Source organism: Impatiens glandulifera, chromosome 2, assembly GCF_907164915.1.
Source record: "Impatiens glandulifera chromosome 2, dImpGla2.1, whole genome shotgun sequence".
Classification (NCBI taxonomy): domain Eukaryota; kingdom Viridiplantae; phylum Streptophyta; class Magnoliopsida; order Ericales; family Balsaminaceae; genus Impatiens; species Impatiens glandulifera.
The window spans coordinates 64,667,590-64,683,084 of record NC_061863.1 but is presented as its reverse complement, the minus strand read 5'-3'; the positions used below and the strand labels follow the sequence as shown (position 1 = coordinate 64,683,084).

At 30.6% G+C, this 15,495-nt stretch overlaps 4 protein-coding genes across 4 annotated transcripts; 1 reads left to right on the top strand and 3 right to left on the bottom strand.

Moving 5' to 3' along the window:
* Positions 1-2,709: 2,709 nt before the first annotated feature.
* Positions 2,710-3,027, bottom strand: LOC124925211 (non-specific lipid-transfer protein 2-like). The gene has a single exon (XM_047465182.1). The coding sequence runs from the start codon at positions 3,025-3,027 to the stop codon at positions 2,710-2,712; it is 318 nt and encodes a 105-aa protein (XP_047321138.1).
* Positions 3,028-5,162: 2,135 nt separating this feature from the next.
* On the top strand, positions 5,163-7,338 carry LOC124926404 (putative pentatricopeptide repeat-containing protein At3g25060, mitochondrial). The gene is made up of 2 exons (XM_047466628.1): positions 5,163-6,626; positions 6,720-7,338. Exons 1-2 carry the CDS (start codon positions 5,324-5,326, stop codon positions 7,136-7,138), a joined length of 1,722 nt encoding a protein of 573 aa, XP_047322584.1. The 5' UTR covers positions 5,163-5,323; the 3' UTR covers positions 7,139-7,338.
* Positions 7,339-10,181: 2,843 nt separating this feature from the next.
* On the bottom strand, positions 10,182-11,573 carry LOC124925210 (putative pentatricopeptide repeat-containing protein At5g40405). Its single transcript, XM_047465181.1, has 2 exons — positions 11,157-11,573; positions 10,182-10,913 (listed from the first exon to the last, which is right to left on the bottom strand). Exons 1-2 carry the CDS (start codon positions 11,571-11,573, stop codon positions 10,182-10,184), a joined length of 1,149 nt encoding a protein of 382 aa, XP_047321137.1.
* On the bottom strand, positions 11,478-15,092 carry LOC124926303 (delta(7)-sterol-C5(6)-desaturase-like). The gene is made up of 4 exons (XM_047466499.1): positions 14,877-15,092; positions 14,427-14,732; positions 14,070-14,343; positions 11,478-11,668 (listed from the first exon to the last, which is right to left on the bottom strand). Exons 1-4 carry the CDS (start codon positions 15,073-15,075, stop codon positions 11,608-11,610), a joined length of 840 nt encoding a protein of 279 aa, XP_047322455.1. The 5' UTR covers positions 15,076-15,092; the 3' UTR covers positions 11,478-11,607.
* Between the last annotated feature and the right edge of the window lie 403 nt (positions 15,093-15,495).

The following is a 15,495-nucleotide window of genomic DNA, read 5'->3' as shown; positions in this document are numbered from 1 at the left end:
ATAAGAGCTTGTTTGATGTGATTTATAAATAAATTAATATTCAGTCATCATCATTTATTTATTAAATCATCAATAATAAAATATTTTAAATTAGTTTTATAATCCTTAGTATTAAAATCTAGTCATTACTCATATAAATCTCTTCAATAGAACTAACATTTATTATATTATTCTATGATAAACAAACTTGAAACTAAAAATAAGATATTATTATTATTATAAAAAATTGTATATTTCATTTTGTTTGTTTTGTTTTCTTAATTAATTTATGACTTGTTCGTTAAGGTTTATCTCCAATAAATTGTATATTTTATTTTTTTATCAATCATATATCATTTAATTTATCAAATTTTTTTTCATTTTTTTAAAAATAATTTATGATATATTACTTTTCTTAAGTCCTTAATTTCATATAAAAAAACACTATAAAACATATATATACTAAAAAAAGTTATTTATATAAACTCTTGATTTAAAATACCTTCTATTCATTTTATTATTATTTTTAGGAGAGAAAAAAGGCAGATTAGATTTTCTACCGAATCCTCTGTTCCCCTATTCCGAACTAATCATAATGCAGTATTATTATTATATTATTAAATTATATTTTTGGTTGAAATGAAGAGAGACCCGGAACCCGAATATAATTATGGGTCAACTTCGTTCGTGTAAAATCATGTTTGAGAATCACATCACAAAAGAATGCACGTCAGGAAGTATTATTTAGTGAGTTTTGCTTCACTTCACTCCGCTCAGGTAAATTCACTTACTAATTCTTACTAATTCATGTAAAATCATTTATTTCATCTTTAAAATGATCATTTATATTTTTATGTAAATCTACAAAAACATGAAAATATAATTCACTTGAATATATGCATAATGTATATATATTCAATATGCATAATTATTTTGACAATTTATTTAAAAATTTATATAATTATATAGTTATATATTAAATTTATACATATAACAACATATTTTTATTATTTTTGAAAGATATTTAAATTATTTTGTAAATATATTTAAATGAATTTGTAAAACCAAATATTCATTTTTTTAATATATTTAAATGAATTTGTAAAACAAAATATTTAAAAATTTATTTGTAAGATGTTTAAAAAGAATTATTTAAATTATTTTATATTTTATATAATTATATATTAAATATATATATATATAAATGTTCATGTAAAACCACTAACATATTTATATAAAAACATTTATACGTTCAAAAAGCATTTATACCTTCATGTAAGTCTGCAAAAAAATAATAAAAAATAAAAGCTACCCGGTGAAGCAAGGGTATTTACAGCGCTCAAATGAGTGAAACAAGCACTACCTGGTGAAGCTTACTTCACTCAATATTTGCAGCGCTGATAGAAGTGAAGCAAATTTCACTAGGTGTTTACATTTGTAAGATATTTAAATGAATTTACTTTAATTATTTTATATAATTATATATTAAGTATACTTAATATATACTTAATATATAATTATATAAAATAATTAAAGTAAATTCATTTAAATATCTTACAAATGTAAACACCTAGTGAAGTTTGCTTCACTTCTATCAGCGCTGCAAATATTGAATGAACCAAGCTTCACCAGGTAGTGTTTGTTTCACTCATTTGAGCGCTGTAAATACTCAGGTGAAGTTTGCTTCACCGGGTAACGTTTGTTTTATTTTTTTTTATTCTTTTACAGACTTATATGAAAGCATAAATGTTTTTACATGAACGTATAAATATTTTTACATATGTGTTAGTCATTTTACATTAACATTTATATATATTTAATATATAATTATATAAAATATAAATAATTTAAATAATTTTTTTAAAATATCTTACAAATAATTTTTTTACAAATTAATTTAAATATATTATAAAAAAATTGAATATTTTGTTTTACAAATTCATTTAAATATATTACAAAATAATTTAAATATCTTTTAAAAAATAATTATATATATATATGTTGTTATATGTATAAATTTAATATATAATTATATAATTATATAAATTTTTAAATAAATTGTCAAAATATATTTCAATATATTACAAATAAATTTATGCATATTGAATATATACATTATGCATATATTCAAGTGAATTATATTTTCATGTTTTTTAGATTTACATGAAAATATAAATGATTTTAAAGATGAAATAAATGGTTTTACATTAATTAGTAAGTGAATTTACATGAGTGGAGTGAAGCAAGACTCACTAAATAACACTTTCTGATGTGCCTTCCTTTGTGATGTGATTCTCAAACATGATTTTACATGAATGAAGTTGACTCATAATTATATCCGGGTTCTGGGTCTATCTCTCTTCATTTCAACCCAAAATATAATTTAATAATATAATAATAATACTGCATTATGATTGTCCGAAATAGGGAAATAGATGATTCGGTAGCAAAAGATCTGATCTGGAAAAAATGATATCATTTTAAAAATTGATTAATTAGTTGATTTTTAAGAATCAATAAGTGATTGATTGATTATCATGCCTGTTACCTTAATTAATTAGATCGATGTAACTCTATTTGAATTTGAACATTTAAAAGAAAATTAAGTAAGATCCAACCATGCATCCATCATATATAATATCATAACTTGAATGGATTACAATTACAAACTCACATGCATGATCGCCAGCTCAAATAAAGACATCAAATTATTAATATATAATATTTTAATTAGTTTATTGATTTTGGTATGAAGCATTTTGGAAAAGGGATGCGGCAGGCAGCGAAGATAGGTCTAGCATTTGGAGAATCAATGTAAGGTTTGTACGCTGGGTTCAGTGGGAAACGGCACAAGCAAAGTTGCTGCTCAATCAGTTTCGCACAACACTCTTTTGTCGGATTTACTTTCGGCGAGTTTATTGCTCCCAAACAAGGACTCAGCTCCAACAGGTTACACGTCACATTCGCCTCCGCCACTTCACCAGCCAAGGCTACCGCTACCACTACCACTACCACCACCGCGGTAAGAAAGATTGAGAAACTCTTCATTCTTGATATTTTATAAACTCTTTTAGTTGAATGAGAAAGGGATGCTCAAATGAGATGGTGAACTACTCTATTTATAATACTCTATTTATAATAGAGGAGAATGGAGATCAGGTCTGTTTGATTCTTGTAATCTTATAAAAGATTTCATCAAACGTCACTTTTCAAATAAGATTGTTTAAATAATTTAATTAGAGAGTTTTTCAAACTTTGTTTGTTATAAAGTTTAGATTGCATACATATTTTTTTGTTACTTACCATCTATATATATATATTTTTTTTTGTTTATTTTCAAACCATAAACCACTTTTTTATTTTAATTTTTAATATTTTATTTGTTATATATCTCTACGTCATTGTCCACTCCACTGAATTTAATTAGTCATCCGATTTCATCCACTTCATGGGTCCCAAAGCAAATTAATTCTCCAAATCAACTAATTAATTAACATATTGCATCAACCAATTTGGTACGTATCATAGATTATTTTATTTTAAAACATTTTAATATATTTTTTAAAAGTTTGAAATATATGGTATTATAGCATTATAGTAAAATTAGTTGATTAACTTATTAGAGAGTTTTAAGTTAAATCTTTATAAATAAAAAAAATAATTTGAAAAAGGGATTTTGGGGTCCATGAGGAGGGAATGGTCCTTGGGGGATTTGCTTAGTTCGCCTTATCTCACATTAAGGGTCTCCCAAGGTTTGGACACCGTTAGGAGGGAAAATTAATTTTCTTACTTTGTATATTTTTAATTAAATTGAACAAACATAATAAATTTTATTATAAATTAAATAGTATAATTGATTGGACATCGTATTAAAGTGTCTTGTGATTAAGCAATACATATATAACATAATATTTGATAATTTAAGCCTAACTAAGGAATAATTTATTAAATGATTTTTCTTTTTTTTAATAAATATTTCAATTTTCTTGAATAATTAGTATAGGGCTATTCCATCGCACACACTCAAAGACACGTGAAAGAAACATGAAAATACAATATATATATAATGCATAAAAGAATATATATGATACAAAAAATAATTTAGATTAGAATTTTAAAAATAATATTATAATAAATGTGTTATAGATTGTGACTAAATATCACTTTTCAAATAACCTTGTTTCCATTTTTTTATGATTTAACATACTTATTTTTGTGACTTATTTATTTAAACAAGTTAGTATTTTAAATTGAATTTTTTTAGTACATTTAAAAGCTATTAATGTTATTAATCTATTTGTTTTCTAATAAATTAAATTTGAGATTTAATCAGAATAATTTGTGAAAGAAAAAATATAGGAGTATATTGTTCCCAAAAGATAAGAGCTTGTCTGATGTGATTTATAAATAAATTAATATTCAGTCATCATCATTTATTTATTAAATCATCAATTAAATAATAAATATTTTTATAATCTTCAGTATTAAAAACATTTTAGTCACTCAAATATACCATCTTTTCATAAAAAAAACATTTCTAAGAAAGACCATTTTATTTAAAATCAAATAATCTCTTAAAGAAACAATATTTTGGACATCAAATGTGAGAATTTTCTTATTTTATTGTTCACTTTGATTGTAAGTTAATTTAAAATTTTTAATTAAAAAAGTTAGCCCAAGTAACTTTGCACATTATAATCTACCTTTTAACTTAAATCATTTTTATTAGAAATCAAATGTACAATTTTTAATCTTTTCAACCAAATTCTTGACTCTCAAGTACTGATATATTGGATTTTGATATTGATTTTATTTGATAAATTTTTTTAAATGTATATATTTATATATATATATATATAATTTTCAAATGTTAATGACCCAATATATAAACTTATTTTTAAATCGGGGAAATAAACAATTAAGAAAAACCTGCTTTTGTATATTATGACTAAATATATATTAAACAAAATAAAGTCAGCTGCCACTAGTAGTAATATATTATTATGTATCTTCATGTGACAGTTTGCATTTGTTACAGGACCGATTTACATTTGTTAATATTTTTTGTTTATTTAGACGAGACAATATAACTTTATTTTTTTCACAGCTCCATTTGTGTTTTATGTATAAAAAAAACCTGTTTATATTTGTAAGAAAATAAAATAAGAATAATTAATGACTAATTTGATATTAGGCGCTGATAGAGATGAACACATTTTCCTACAATCTCTTCTTCCTTCCTGTTTAGGATGTAAGGCGGGAAATTCTTGGTTGCAAGCAAGATCAACAATTAATGGCTACCAGAGAATTCTGGGAGAGTTTTTGATTCCGAGCTAGATCACGTATGCGGCTCCTTCCATGGGGGAGGAGGAGGAGGGGAAACTTCAATGGCTTAAAACACCTTCTCTTAGCTTGTACAGACCCACCATTAGTTGCCACAGTTCATGCTCTCCTGATAACATCTGGTATCATCCAAGACGACGACAATTCCATTCCACAATTAATATCCTCTTATGCCAGAGTATCTCAGTTGAACTTAGCACGCCAGGTGTTCGATCAATTGCCCCAGAGAAAGATAGGTGCATGGAATTCATTAATCGTTGCTTATTCACGCAAGGATCGTCCTTCCGAGGTAATTAATCTCTACCGTTCGATGTGTCGGGACGGAGTTAAACCTGATAGCTCAACATTTACACTAGTTATCAAGGCTTGTGCTAGCTTATTAGATTTTGATATGGGTGAAGAAGTTCGTCTAAGTGTAATTGAATCCGGATATCTAAATGATCTCTTTGTTAGCTCTTCCCTTTTGAATTTCTATACCAAATGTGGAAGAATGGACATTGCATTATCTGTTTTTGAAACTATGCATAAAAAGGATATCGTTTCATGGACAACAATGATCATGGGTTTTGCACGGAGTGGGCAAGCTATTGAAGCTATTAGTATCTGCAGGAAGATGCAAGAAGAAGGATTCGAACTTGATAGTGTTGTGATGTTGGGTTTGATCCAGGCTTGTGCAAATCTTGAAGACAGAAGAATTGGATTCTCCATCCATGGAAGTATGATCAGAAGAGATCTGTCGATTGATGTATTAGTTCAGACCAGCTTAGTCGATATGTACGCCAAGATGGGACGATTGCAGCTCGCACATCGCTTATTTCAAACGATTCCTACCAAAAGTGTCGTCACTTGGAGTGCTCTGATTTCCGGTTATGCTCAAAACGGTTTCGCAAATAATGCACTCGAGTTATTCATAGAGATGCTTGAAAACGGCTTTGAACCCGACCCTGTTTCACTTGTTGGGTCGCTTTTAGCTTGTTCTCAACTCGGTTGTTTCAAATTGGGTCGTTCTGTTCACGGGTATGTGATAAAAACGCTTAGTTATAACTTTGAACAAGTTAGAACCGCGTTGATCGATATGTATTCGAAATGTGGTTCTCTTTTCTCAGGGAACATCTTGTTTAATCGGATAGTTTGTAAAGACACAGTTTTATGGAATGCTATGATTGCTAGCTATGGAGTTCATGGACATGGAAAGGAAGCTCATTTGTTGTTTCTGAAGATGATAAAGACGAATTCAGAACCAGACCATATAACGTTTGCTTCTCTTCTGTCTGCGTTTAGTCATTCGGGTTTGGTTGAAGAGGGTAAATATTGGTTTAGTGTTATGGTAAAGGAATTTAAAATCGAACCATCTGAGAATCATTATACTTGCATGGTTGATCTTTTTTCTCGAGCAGGAATGGTGAATGAAGCGTTTGATCTTATATCTTCGATGAAGACCGAGCCTGGCGTTGCTACTTGGGTTTCTCTTCTGTCTGGTTGTTGTAATCATCGGAATATACGAATTGGAATGGTGGCGGTTGAAAAAGTTTTGAAGATGAAGATCGAGGAACCGGGTGTTTATACTTTGGTTTCTAACTTTTTTGCAATGGCAAGAAAATGGGATGAAGTGGCTTGGATTAGAAAGGAAATGAGGAGAGTTGAGATGAAGAAAACTCCTGGTTATAGCACATTGGAAGTTAATGGGGATGTTCATGTTTTTGTTGTGGAAGATGAGAGATGTTTTCAGTATGAAGAAATGGCACAAATGTTGGAAAGGCTGGAAGATGATATGAGAATGGTGAAAGATTTACCAATTCCTGATCTACTCGACTAGCTCAAAGTATAACTTTTCAAATAATTCTTATTTTTAAAACTTAGAACTTTCCAATGCTATTTACCTACAAAGGTAATTATGTATTTATACTATTTTATTTGTAAATGTCAATAACTATAGGAAATCAGTCCTAAACCTTTTCACTGTTATATGAGTACTACTCTTCAAAACATTTTTTATTGGTTTTCATTTTATGTGTTCTATTTTGAAGTCGGTTTTAGAAATATCAAATTGTTGGTTTTATTTGTTTGTCAAAAACAATTGTTAAATAATATGATACCTAAAATTTGCTTTATTATTATTTATTTATTTTTATTTTTTTAATAAAAGAGAGCTAGCATGAAAACCCCACCGTCATGACCCTCGTTTAAACTCAAAGCGTTTTGAAATTGAACCTAAAATTTGCTTTAAAAAGATCAATAACAATAATAAATAATTGCATATAAACTTGTTTAGCGTAAACATACTCTTTTTTTTTTTTTTTTTTTTTTACAAAATATTATTTCTACATTGCATATAAATTGGCTTTGCGTAATCATACTTCTTTTTACAAACAAAAAAATACTTTCAACCGTTATTCTTTTTAATTTTTAAGCATTGAATGATCAAAGAACTAATTGGAGAAATGTTTAGTAGTTGGACAACCACTAACTGATATATATGTTGGATTTGTTTTAGCAGCTTAAAAAAGGGTTGGTTATTTGATTTGGTTGATTTTTTAATTCAATTAATTTTCTTAACCACATAAAAAAATACCGATAATATATTTCCTTAAAACGTTCCATTCATTTCTTGTAATTTTCAATATCATTGAATAACAAAGTTGATATAAGCTTTAAACAAATGAAATATTGATTAAGAAAGACTATCTCCAACAATAACACAACATGTATACAATAATGTTTTTCATATCCAAACAAGCAAAATATTTTCAGAAAAACTAATCCTCCTTTGGATGTCTTAGGGTTCCAAAGATCCAGTCCATAAATATGGTGTAGTGGCCATAATTATGACTATAAGTTGTGTGATGAAGGGTATGGTAGGCTGAACCCATCGTGGGCCAATTCTTCGCATTTATGCAATCGTGGATCATTGCAGTCCATATGGCCTCCAAGAACATGAGCTTAACATGCAAGTAGAAATGTATTGGCACTATGAATAAGGTCACCAACTGTGGCATCACTGGCATGGCCTGCCGTGATCTCGTTCTTGTGTTATATTATTAGATCTTCGTTGCTAATTTGGAAGCTTACCTGCAAAAGGAGAAAGAGTGTTTTGATTGTTGTAGACATGGTGAGTGGTGTGAAGGTGCTTATAAAGTGGTTTAATATCATGCAACAATCTATGGACCCGATAAGTTGTAACCTCGATAATGAGAAGATAAATCACAAGATAAAAGAGATAGGCTAGCCCATTCACGTTGTTCTAGGGAAACACTTTGTCGAACCTTTCTCAACCATATACTCCGCAATTGCAGGATAACAAAAGTACAATGACATAGCCTTCATCGATACAATTACTTGTGAAAGCATACAATCTGCAAGGAGAATTCAATAATTCATGTTATCTCCTTCATAATCTTCAACATTATAAAGATATTTGACTTGTATCAAAAGTTTTTCATTCACCCTTTCTTCTCATCTCTTATACTTTATTTAATACAAACTTTAAATATTTCAAATCGAATAACAATAATCTGACATGAATCCAATTAACCTATTTGTCTCTAAAACTAAATTTTTTAAACATATATATGTAACTTGAGGGAGATAGATGTTGCGTTTGAGATGGTAAATGTAGAAGCACAAAGTAAGCCAAAACGAGGGAGATGATGGTGGCAGAAATGTAATTCCTTAGCCATATCTGACAGAAGTGCAGGAGAGTAATGCTCTCCATTTCAGGAGCAACGTCCCCAGGATCATGCGGTTATACATGCTCATCTCTTCCATGAACAATCAGACATCATATTCATCTATCATCTCCGGTCAATCAACTTTTTGTCTCTGCTCTAAATATATGTAGAGAGATGTGTTTAGGGAGCAATGCAATGAAGTGTAAGAGTAATCTCAATTTAAACACTTGAAATTTCTGGAATGTCAAAGTTTCTGAAAATGGGAGTTATTTCAAACACTTTTAAATGTATAAGGAGCAATACAGCTAACTATTTATCAAACTCAAATCCAGAAAATATTCTCAGAAGGGACATGAGCCAAATTGAAAGCATTATTGTCTTTCTTCCATCAACTTTGTTTTCTTATTTAAGAAATCTGCCTTCTGCCATATTTTCTAAATCCTCCACAGATTATTGTGATAATCAGTTTCCCACATGTTAAGGAAAAAAATTCTATCATCACCATTCATTTCTTTCTCAATCTCACTTTAGTGTAGGAGTCCTTCAGCCTGCAGCATTCATGGTTGTAAAAATCAATTAAACAAAGAATTATATTTCCTATTGACAACACAAGTCAATGTGGTTTATTTACAGGTTATTAACAAATTTGACCTAATAAGCTTGATTTTCATCTCAATTCACCTTAGTTTTATATAAAAATAGATTTTTAAAACACCTCAAATTCAATGTTTTTAAGAAAATATATTATAATATAGTCATTCCATTGTCGGGCCTTTTTGGTATGTTAATAGCAAAAGATTTGAAATAGCTTCAAATTTAATAAAAATAATAATCAAACATTGATTAGCCCTTCTCATGCACGACGAGATCAAAAGCATGATAAAAGTTCAAACCATTAAGAGTAAGCAGCAAAACCACAAAAGCACCCACACTGGATCTCTCATGTTTTAGTAGACAAGACTTAATCATGCATCCAAATTAATACCAAAAGAATTAGCTAAATGCAGTAAAAGCTTACCTTATAATGTTGTCAGATATATATACTTGACTGAACAGGCAGACATGTTCTTACACAACATCTCACTCTCCGCTTCTTTAATCATAAACCGCATTGTATTCTCACTTTGGTTTCTGCTTTTTCAGGGTCATCAAGGCAAAAATGGAGAATCTCCTTTCAAGAATAATGGAATGTCACCAATAATCTCTGCAAGAACAAAATCCCTCCTTAAAGTGGTGAAAACGATGTCTGTCCCTCACCACAATCTCTCGATTAAAACTACGAGAGACGAGCTTTATTGCTTCATGACAGTCATTACAAATTCTCAAGTTCTTTATAATCCTTATTGGCATTGTTGAATCAATAGTAATCAGTCCAAAGGCAACTGCAAGCTTCTCACTATGCCTGAAAAGAGCAGTTTCCTTCTCCTCTTCATCAATTTCCAAGAAAAACTCGTCCATATTCGGGGCATAGCCAATTGCCTTGAGTCTCTTTCCCATTTCATCCAGCATGTCATCTATCTCATTTATCCGAGGATGTGATTTATCTCCTGCAGTAAATTCATGAATGGTACCTTCGGCTTCAATCATGCTACAGCCCGGGGTCTTATTGATATGATCTTTCATCATTGCACGTCTTATTCCAACTACATCATCCCAATTGCCTTTGGAAGCAAAAATATTGGATAGCAAAACATGAAAGCCATCATGATCGGGATGCAGCTCGATTAGATTCCTTCCGATCCTCTCCCCCATTTCTTTATCTCCGTGTTTCTTACAAGCCCCGAGCAATGCACCCCATGTTGCAACATCCGGTTCTATAGGCATACTGTTAATGAGATCCTCTGCCTCCTTTAGCATACCGGCACGCCCTAAAAGATCTACCATGCACCCATAATGCTTAACATTAGGTTCTAATTTGTGTACCTGAAGTGAAAACACCGAAAGGATCAGAACAGAAAAGAGAAATCCATATCCAAGAAAAATGAAATGACGAAATCGAAAAGAGAACAAAAACAAATTTATACAGGGTCAACTATGAGAAAACCAGATATATCTTAAAGAATACATGACCACACATGTCATGACATTTGGTTGTTTTTCCAATTGTAGCTGACTATGATTTTTATTTTTATTAAGTTTTATATTTTCAAAAGAATATTTGTTTACCTGAATCATGGAGTTGAAATGATTTTTTCCCTCGTCAACTAAACCCATATGTCGACAAGCAGCAAGAACGCCCATGAAGGTTATCTCATTCGGCATAACCCCACATCTTTTCATATCCGAGAAAATTCCAAGAGACTCTTCAACTAATCCATTTAAAGCCATTCCCTGAATGAACGCATTCCAAGTGGAGACAGCCTTTTCGCTCATCCCATCAAAGACTTCAACAGCATTTTCAACATAGCCACATTTCATGTACATGTCTATAAGAGTTGTTCCCAAAATGAAATTGATAATCAAATTGTTCTTTTTTATATATGCATGGATCCATTGCCCCTGTTCAAGTGCACCCAAATGGGTGCATGCTGAAAGAACACTCACTAACGTGGTTTCGTCAGGCTTAATACCTTCAAGCTGCATCTCTTGGAACAATTCCAATGTAATCGAGAATTTATCATGTTGTGCGTAGCCTGAGATCATTGCACTCCAAGATATAACATCTCTGACAGGCATCACATCAAACAATTCCCTAGCTTTCTCAATCGATCCACATTTCAAGTATCCCGATATCATTGAATTCCAAGATATCTGATCCAAATGGCTACTCATGTTGAATAGTTCTTGGGCAGATACTATGTCTCCACAAGTTGCATGCATGTGAATAAGAGCATTTTGAAGGTTGACATAGCTATCAAGTCCTATTTTAACGGAGACCCCGTGAATCAATTTTCCTACCTTGGCAATTGATAAGTGCGCGCATGCTGAAAGAACACTCACAATCACAACTTCGTCTAGCCTAACTGCATTTGAATACATTTGCTTAAACATTCTCAACGCTTCTTCATACATCCCATTTTGCTCGTAACAAGAAAGCAATGCTGTCCATGAAACTGTATCCTTTTCGTCCATGTCATTGAACAACTGGGTTGCTTCGGTTACATGACCTGACCTGCCAAGCAACACGATCATGGAGTTCGATGCAATTATGCTTCTTCTGGGCATACTATTGTATATAAATTTAGCTTCTTCTACAATTCCCAGTTGAACATATCCTGCCAAAATTGAATTCCAAGAAACAATATCCACTACAGGACTTTCATCGAACAGCTTCCGTGCATCTTGTATGTTCCCACAAACAGCATACATGTTTATCAATGTGTTGACAACATAAACATCTGAATCGAATCCCATCTTCATGACATGAACATGCAACTGTTTTCCCAATAATTCTTGAAATCGAACAGCAGTAGCTTGAATGAGAATTGGGTATGTGTAGTTATCAGGATCTCCAGATCTATTCAACATCACTTTGTAAAGAGAGATTGCTTGTTCAAGATGATTTCTCTGCACATAACCTCTCATAACCGTATTCCACGTGAACTCGTTTGGATTGTCAATGTGAGTGAGAATATCACGAGCATAATCAATGTCAATGAAGGTTGAATCTGTGGAGAATTTGACAAGCCTGCTTGTCGCATAAGCATCATGGATGAAACCAGTGAAGATCATCTGAGAGAGAATTTGGTAAAATTGTCTCAGATTTTGACATTTGCTAAGTTTGGCCTCCAAAGTCGATAAATTTATGGCTGGCTTGAAGTTGGGTGAACAGCTCAAAGCTGATTTGATGGTTGACGAAAACCCATTCCTCAGTAATTTCATGTATATAGAGTCAAAGACAACTAAGAAGTTCTTCTTCGTCAATAAGAACCTATAGAGTCGTGGATGAGTGCGAGCCGGAGTTTAGAGAGCCGCCGCTGCCCCTGCCGGAGAAGGAGAGAAAGAGAGAGAGAGTCGGGGAGCTGGAGAGTGAGGCAGAAAGAGAAAATGGTACGGGTTTTTAGGTGGGCGCGGGTCGGAAGGTTACGGGTCAGGCAACCTACAGGCACGGAATGTGCATTAGGGTGGCAATTTAAAACCGACCCATAGCCGAACCTAATTTTTCGGTTCAAACCGTGTTTTTTTCCGGTTTTACGGGTAGTTGAACGAGGATAGGCGGAAGAGTATTTGTGTCTCGTTTTGGTCCGACCCAACCCGGTGAAAGTCCTTTTTTATGAAAAAAAAAAAAAAAGTAAGAAGACGAGCCTGATCAAGAAGTATAGGATAACGCCTTGATCTCTTCTCAATTTTATTTCGTAGATATAATTAAATATATAAAATTATAAATATATTTTGATATTTATTATATAATTAATATTTACAAGAATACAATACAAAAGGTATTCTTTTTGAACGAGACAAAAATAATAGTAAAAAAATTTCTCAAAAGTAAAATTGATCAGATTGTCCGCACCAATTATCGTTGCAAATAAAAATTAACTTATCCAGAAGGAAAAATAATATTATTATATTATAATTTTTTTTACTATAAATCTAAAATTACTATAACAAAGATTCAAATTTATATATTATTAATGTTAAATTAAAATTACACTCTTATTATTTTTTTTGGTTGTATATTTATTTTTGCCTTTATTTTTATAAATTTAATTTATATAAATATATATATATATATATATATATATATATATATATATATATATATATATATATATATATATATATATATATATATATATATATATATATATATATATATATATATATATATATATATATATATAACTAAAACATGAATAATCGACCAGAGTTTTTAACCTGAAATATTTTGTGATAGGTCTGAGTATTAATATTATAATTTTTTTGGTATATCTGATTTTTTTTTTTAAATACAAATTAAATTATAAAATTAATCAAAAATGGCCAAATATAATAATTATTTTTAATAAATGTAGAATATATGAAAGTTTTTTAATTTAATATTAACTAGAATCAAACTTGTAGCACATACAAACACTCTCAATTTTCATTATTAAAACAACATTTTTTTAAACAAACTACTCAATCTCCTCAATGTTCTCCTTAGGATGTGTTAAGGTTCCAAACATCCAATCCATCAAAATTGTGTAGTGGCCATAGTTGTGTTTATAAGTTGTATGGTGAATGGTATGATAGGTGGAACCCATCATTGGCCAAATATTTTTCACGTTTATAGGGTCGTGGATGAGTATGGTCCATATGCCCTCGATGAACATTAGCTTAACGTGCATGGAGAAATGCATTGGCACTATGAATAAGGCCATTAAGTGTGGCATCGCCTGCAATATTCCGTCAATAGGATGGAAAGCTAAACCTAACAATCATATCGAACAACATATTAATAGATTGATCTCGAGAGTTATCAAAATATTATGTTAAAGAAATTTGGATTCTTACCCGCAAATGGAGAAATTATATTTTTTTTGTTGTATACATGATGGGAAGAGTGAAGGTATTTATAAAGTGGTTTAATATCGTGCAACAATCTATGCACCCAGTAAATTGCAACCTCGATGATAAGGAGATAAATGACAAGATATAATAAATAGGTTAACACGCTGACGTCGTTTGCTCTAGAAAAACACTTTGTCCAACCGTTCTCAATTACATACTCGGAAATCGTCACATAACACGAGTACGCTGGTATGGCCTTCATTGATACAATTATTTGTGAAAAAATTGCCTTGTTGGATGGGATAGATTCTACAAAAGTGGATTCAATTCACTTATCAACCATAAATAATTTAGATGAATAATATTATTCAACAACTAATTTTATATTATGTTAGTGATTGTTATAATGTATTCATAACATTTAATTTAATGTATGCAAATTTGGCTTTTTACCTCTTGCGAAATAGATATTGCGCTGGAGATGATAACTATAGATGTAGAAAAAGAATCCGAAGCCGAGATAAATGATGGTTGCAGAAATGTAATTCCTCATCCATGTCTGATAGAAGTGCGGTAGCGATTCCCACATCCACTTTGGCATTAACATCCCCAAGATCATGTGGTTATTGTTACTATTCTCTTCTACAAACATCAATTGGTGATTATATAATTGTTCTTCCATCAATCTAGATTGAAGAAAGTGAGTAACCTCAAGTATTTGAAGATGCGTATAAGAAATTATAGTTAGCTTTTTATGAGTATATTATGTTGTGGCATGGGATAAATTATAGTTGCTTGCATTGTTGTAGTTTCTATTTTTGATAAGTTGATTAATCTGGAGGATTCTTTTTCGTGTTTAATAAATGTAAACATATTCAAGCCAATAATAATAATAATAGTGATAAAGCTAGCCAAATGGTTTATTTCCAAAATAGGGTCATTTTCTGCATTCAATCTATAATGTAGAATCTATAATATAGGATTTAGGAAAAAAGTTTGTTTAATTTGTACTTGCTTAAAGACTAGTTTTGTACCAACTATATATACAAAATGACTCTAGATTTTGATTAAC

Coding starts and splice junctions, on each gene's coding strand:
- LOC124925211 (XM_047465182.1), bottom strand. CDS start 3,027: ATGAAGAGTTTCTCAATCTTTCTTACCGCGGTGGTGGTAGTGGTAGTG.
- LOC124926303 (XM_047466499.1), bottom strand. CDS start 15,075: ATGTTTGTAGAAGAGAATAGTAACAATAACCACATGATCTTGGGGATG. Junction 14,733..14,876: donor CAATATCTATTTCGCAAGAG/GTAAAAAGCCAA, acceptor CCACTTTTGTAG/AATCTATCCCATCCAACAAG. Junction 11,669..14,069: donor ACCTTAACACATCCTAAGGA/GAACATTGAGGA, acceptor AATTGTTTGATG/TGATGCCTGTCAGAGATGTT.
- LOC124926404 (XM_047466628.1), top strand. CDS start 5,324: ATGCGGCTCCTTCCATGGGGGAGGAGGAGGAGGGGAAACTTCAATGGC. Junction 6,627..6,719: donor TTCGGGTTTGGTTGAAGAGG/GTAAATATTGGT, acceptor TTTCTCGAGCAG/GAATGGTGAATGAAGCGTTT.
- LOC124925210 (XM_047465181.1), bottom strand. CDS start 11,573: ATGCAGCTTGAAGGTATTAAGCCTGACGAAACCACGTTAGTGAGTGTT. Junction 10,914..11,156: donor ATTTCAACTCCATGATTCAG/GTAAACAAATAT, acceptor TTTTCACTTCAG/GTACACAAATTAGAACCTAA.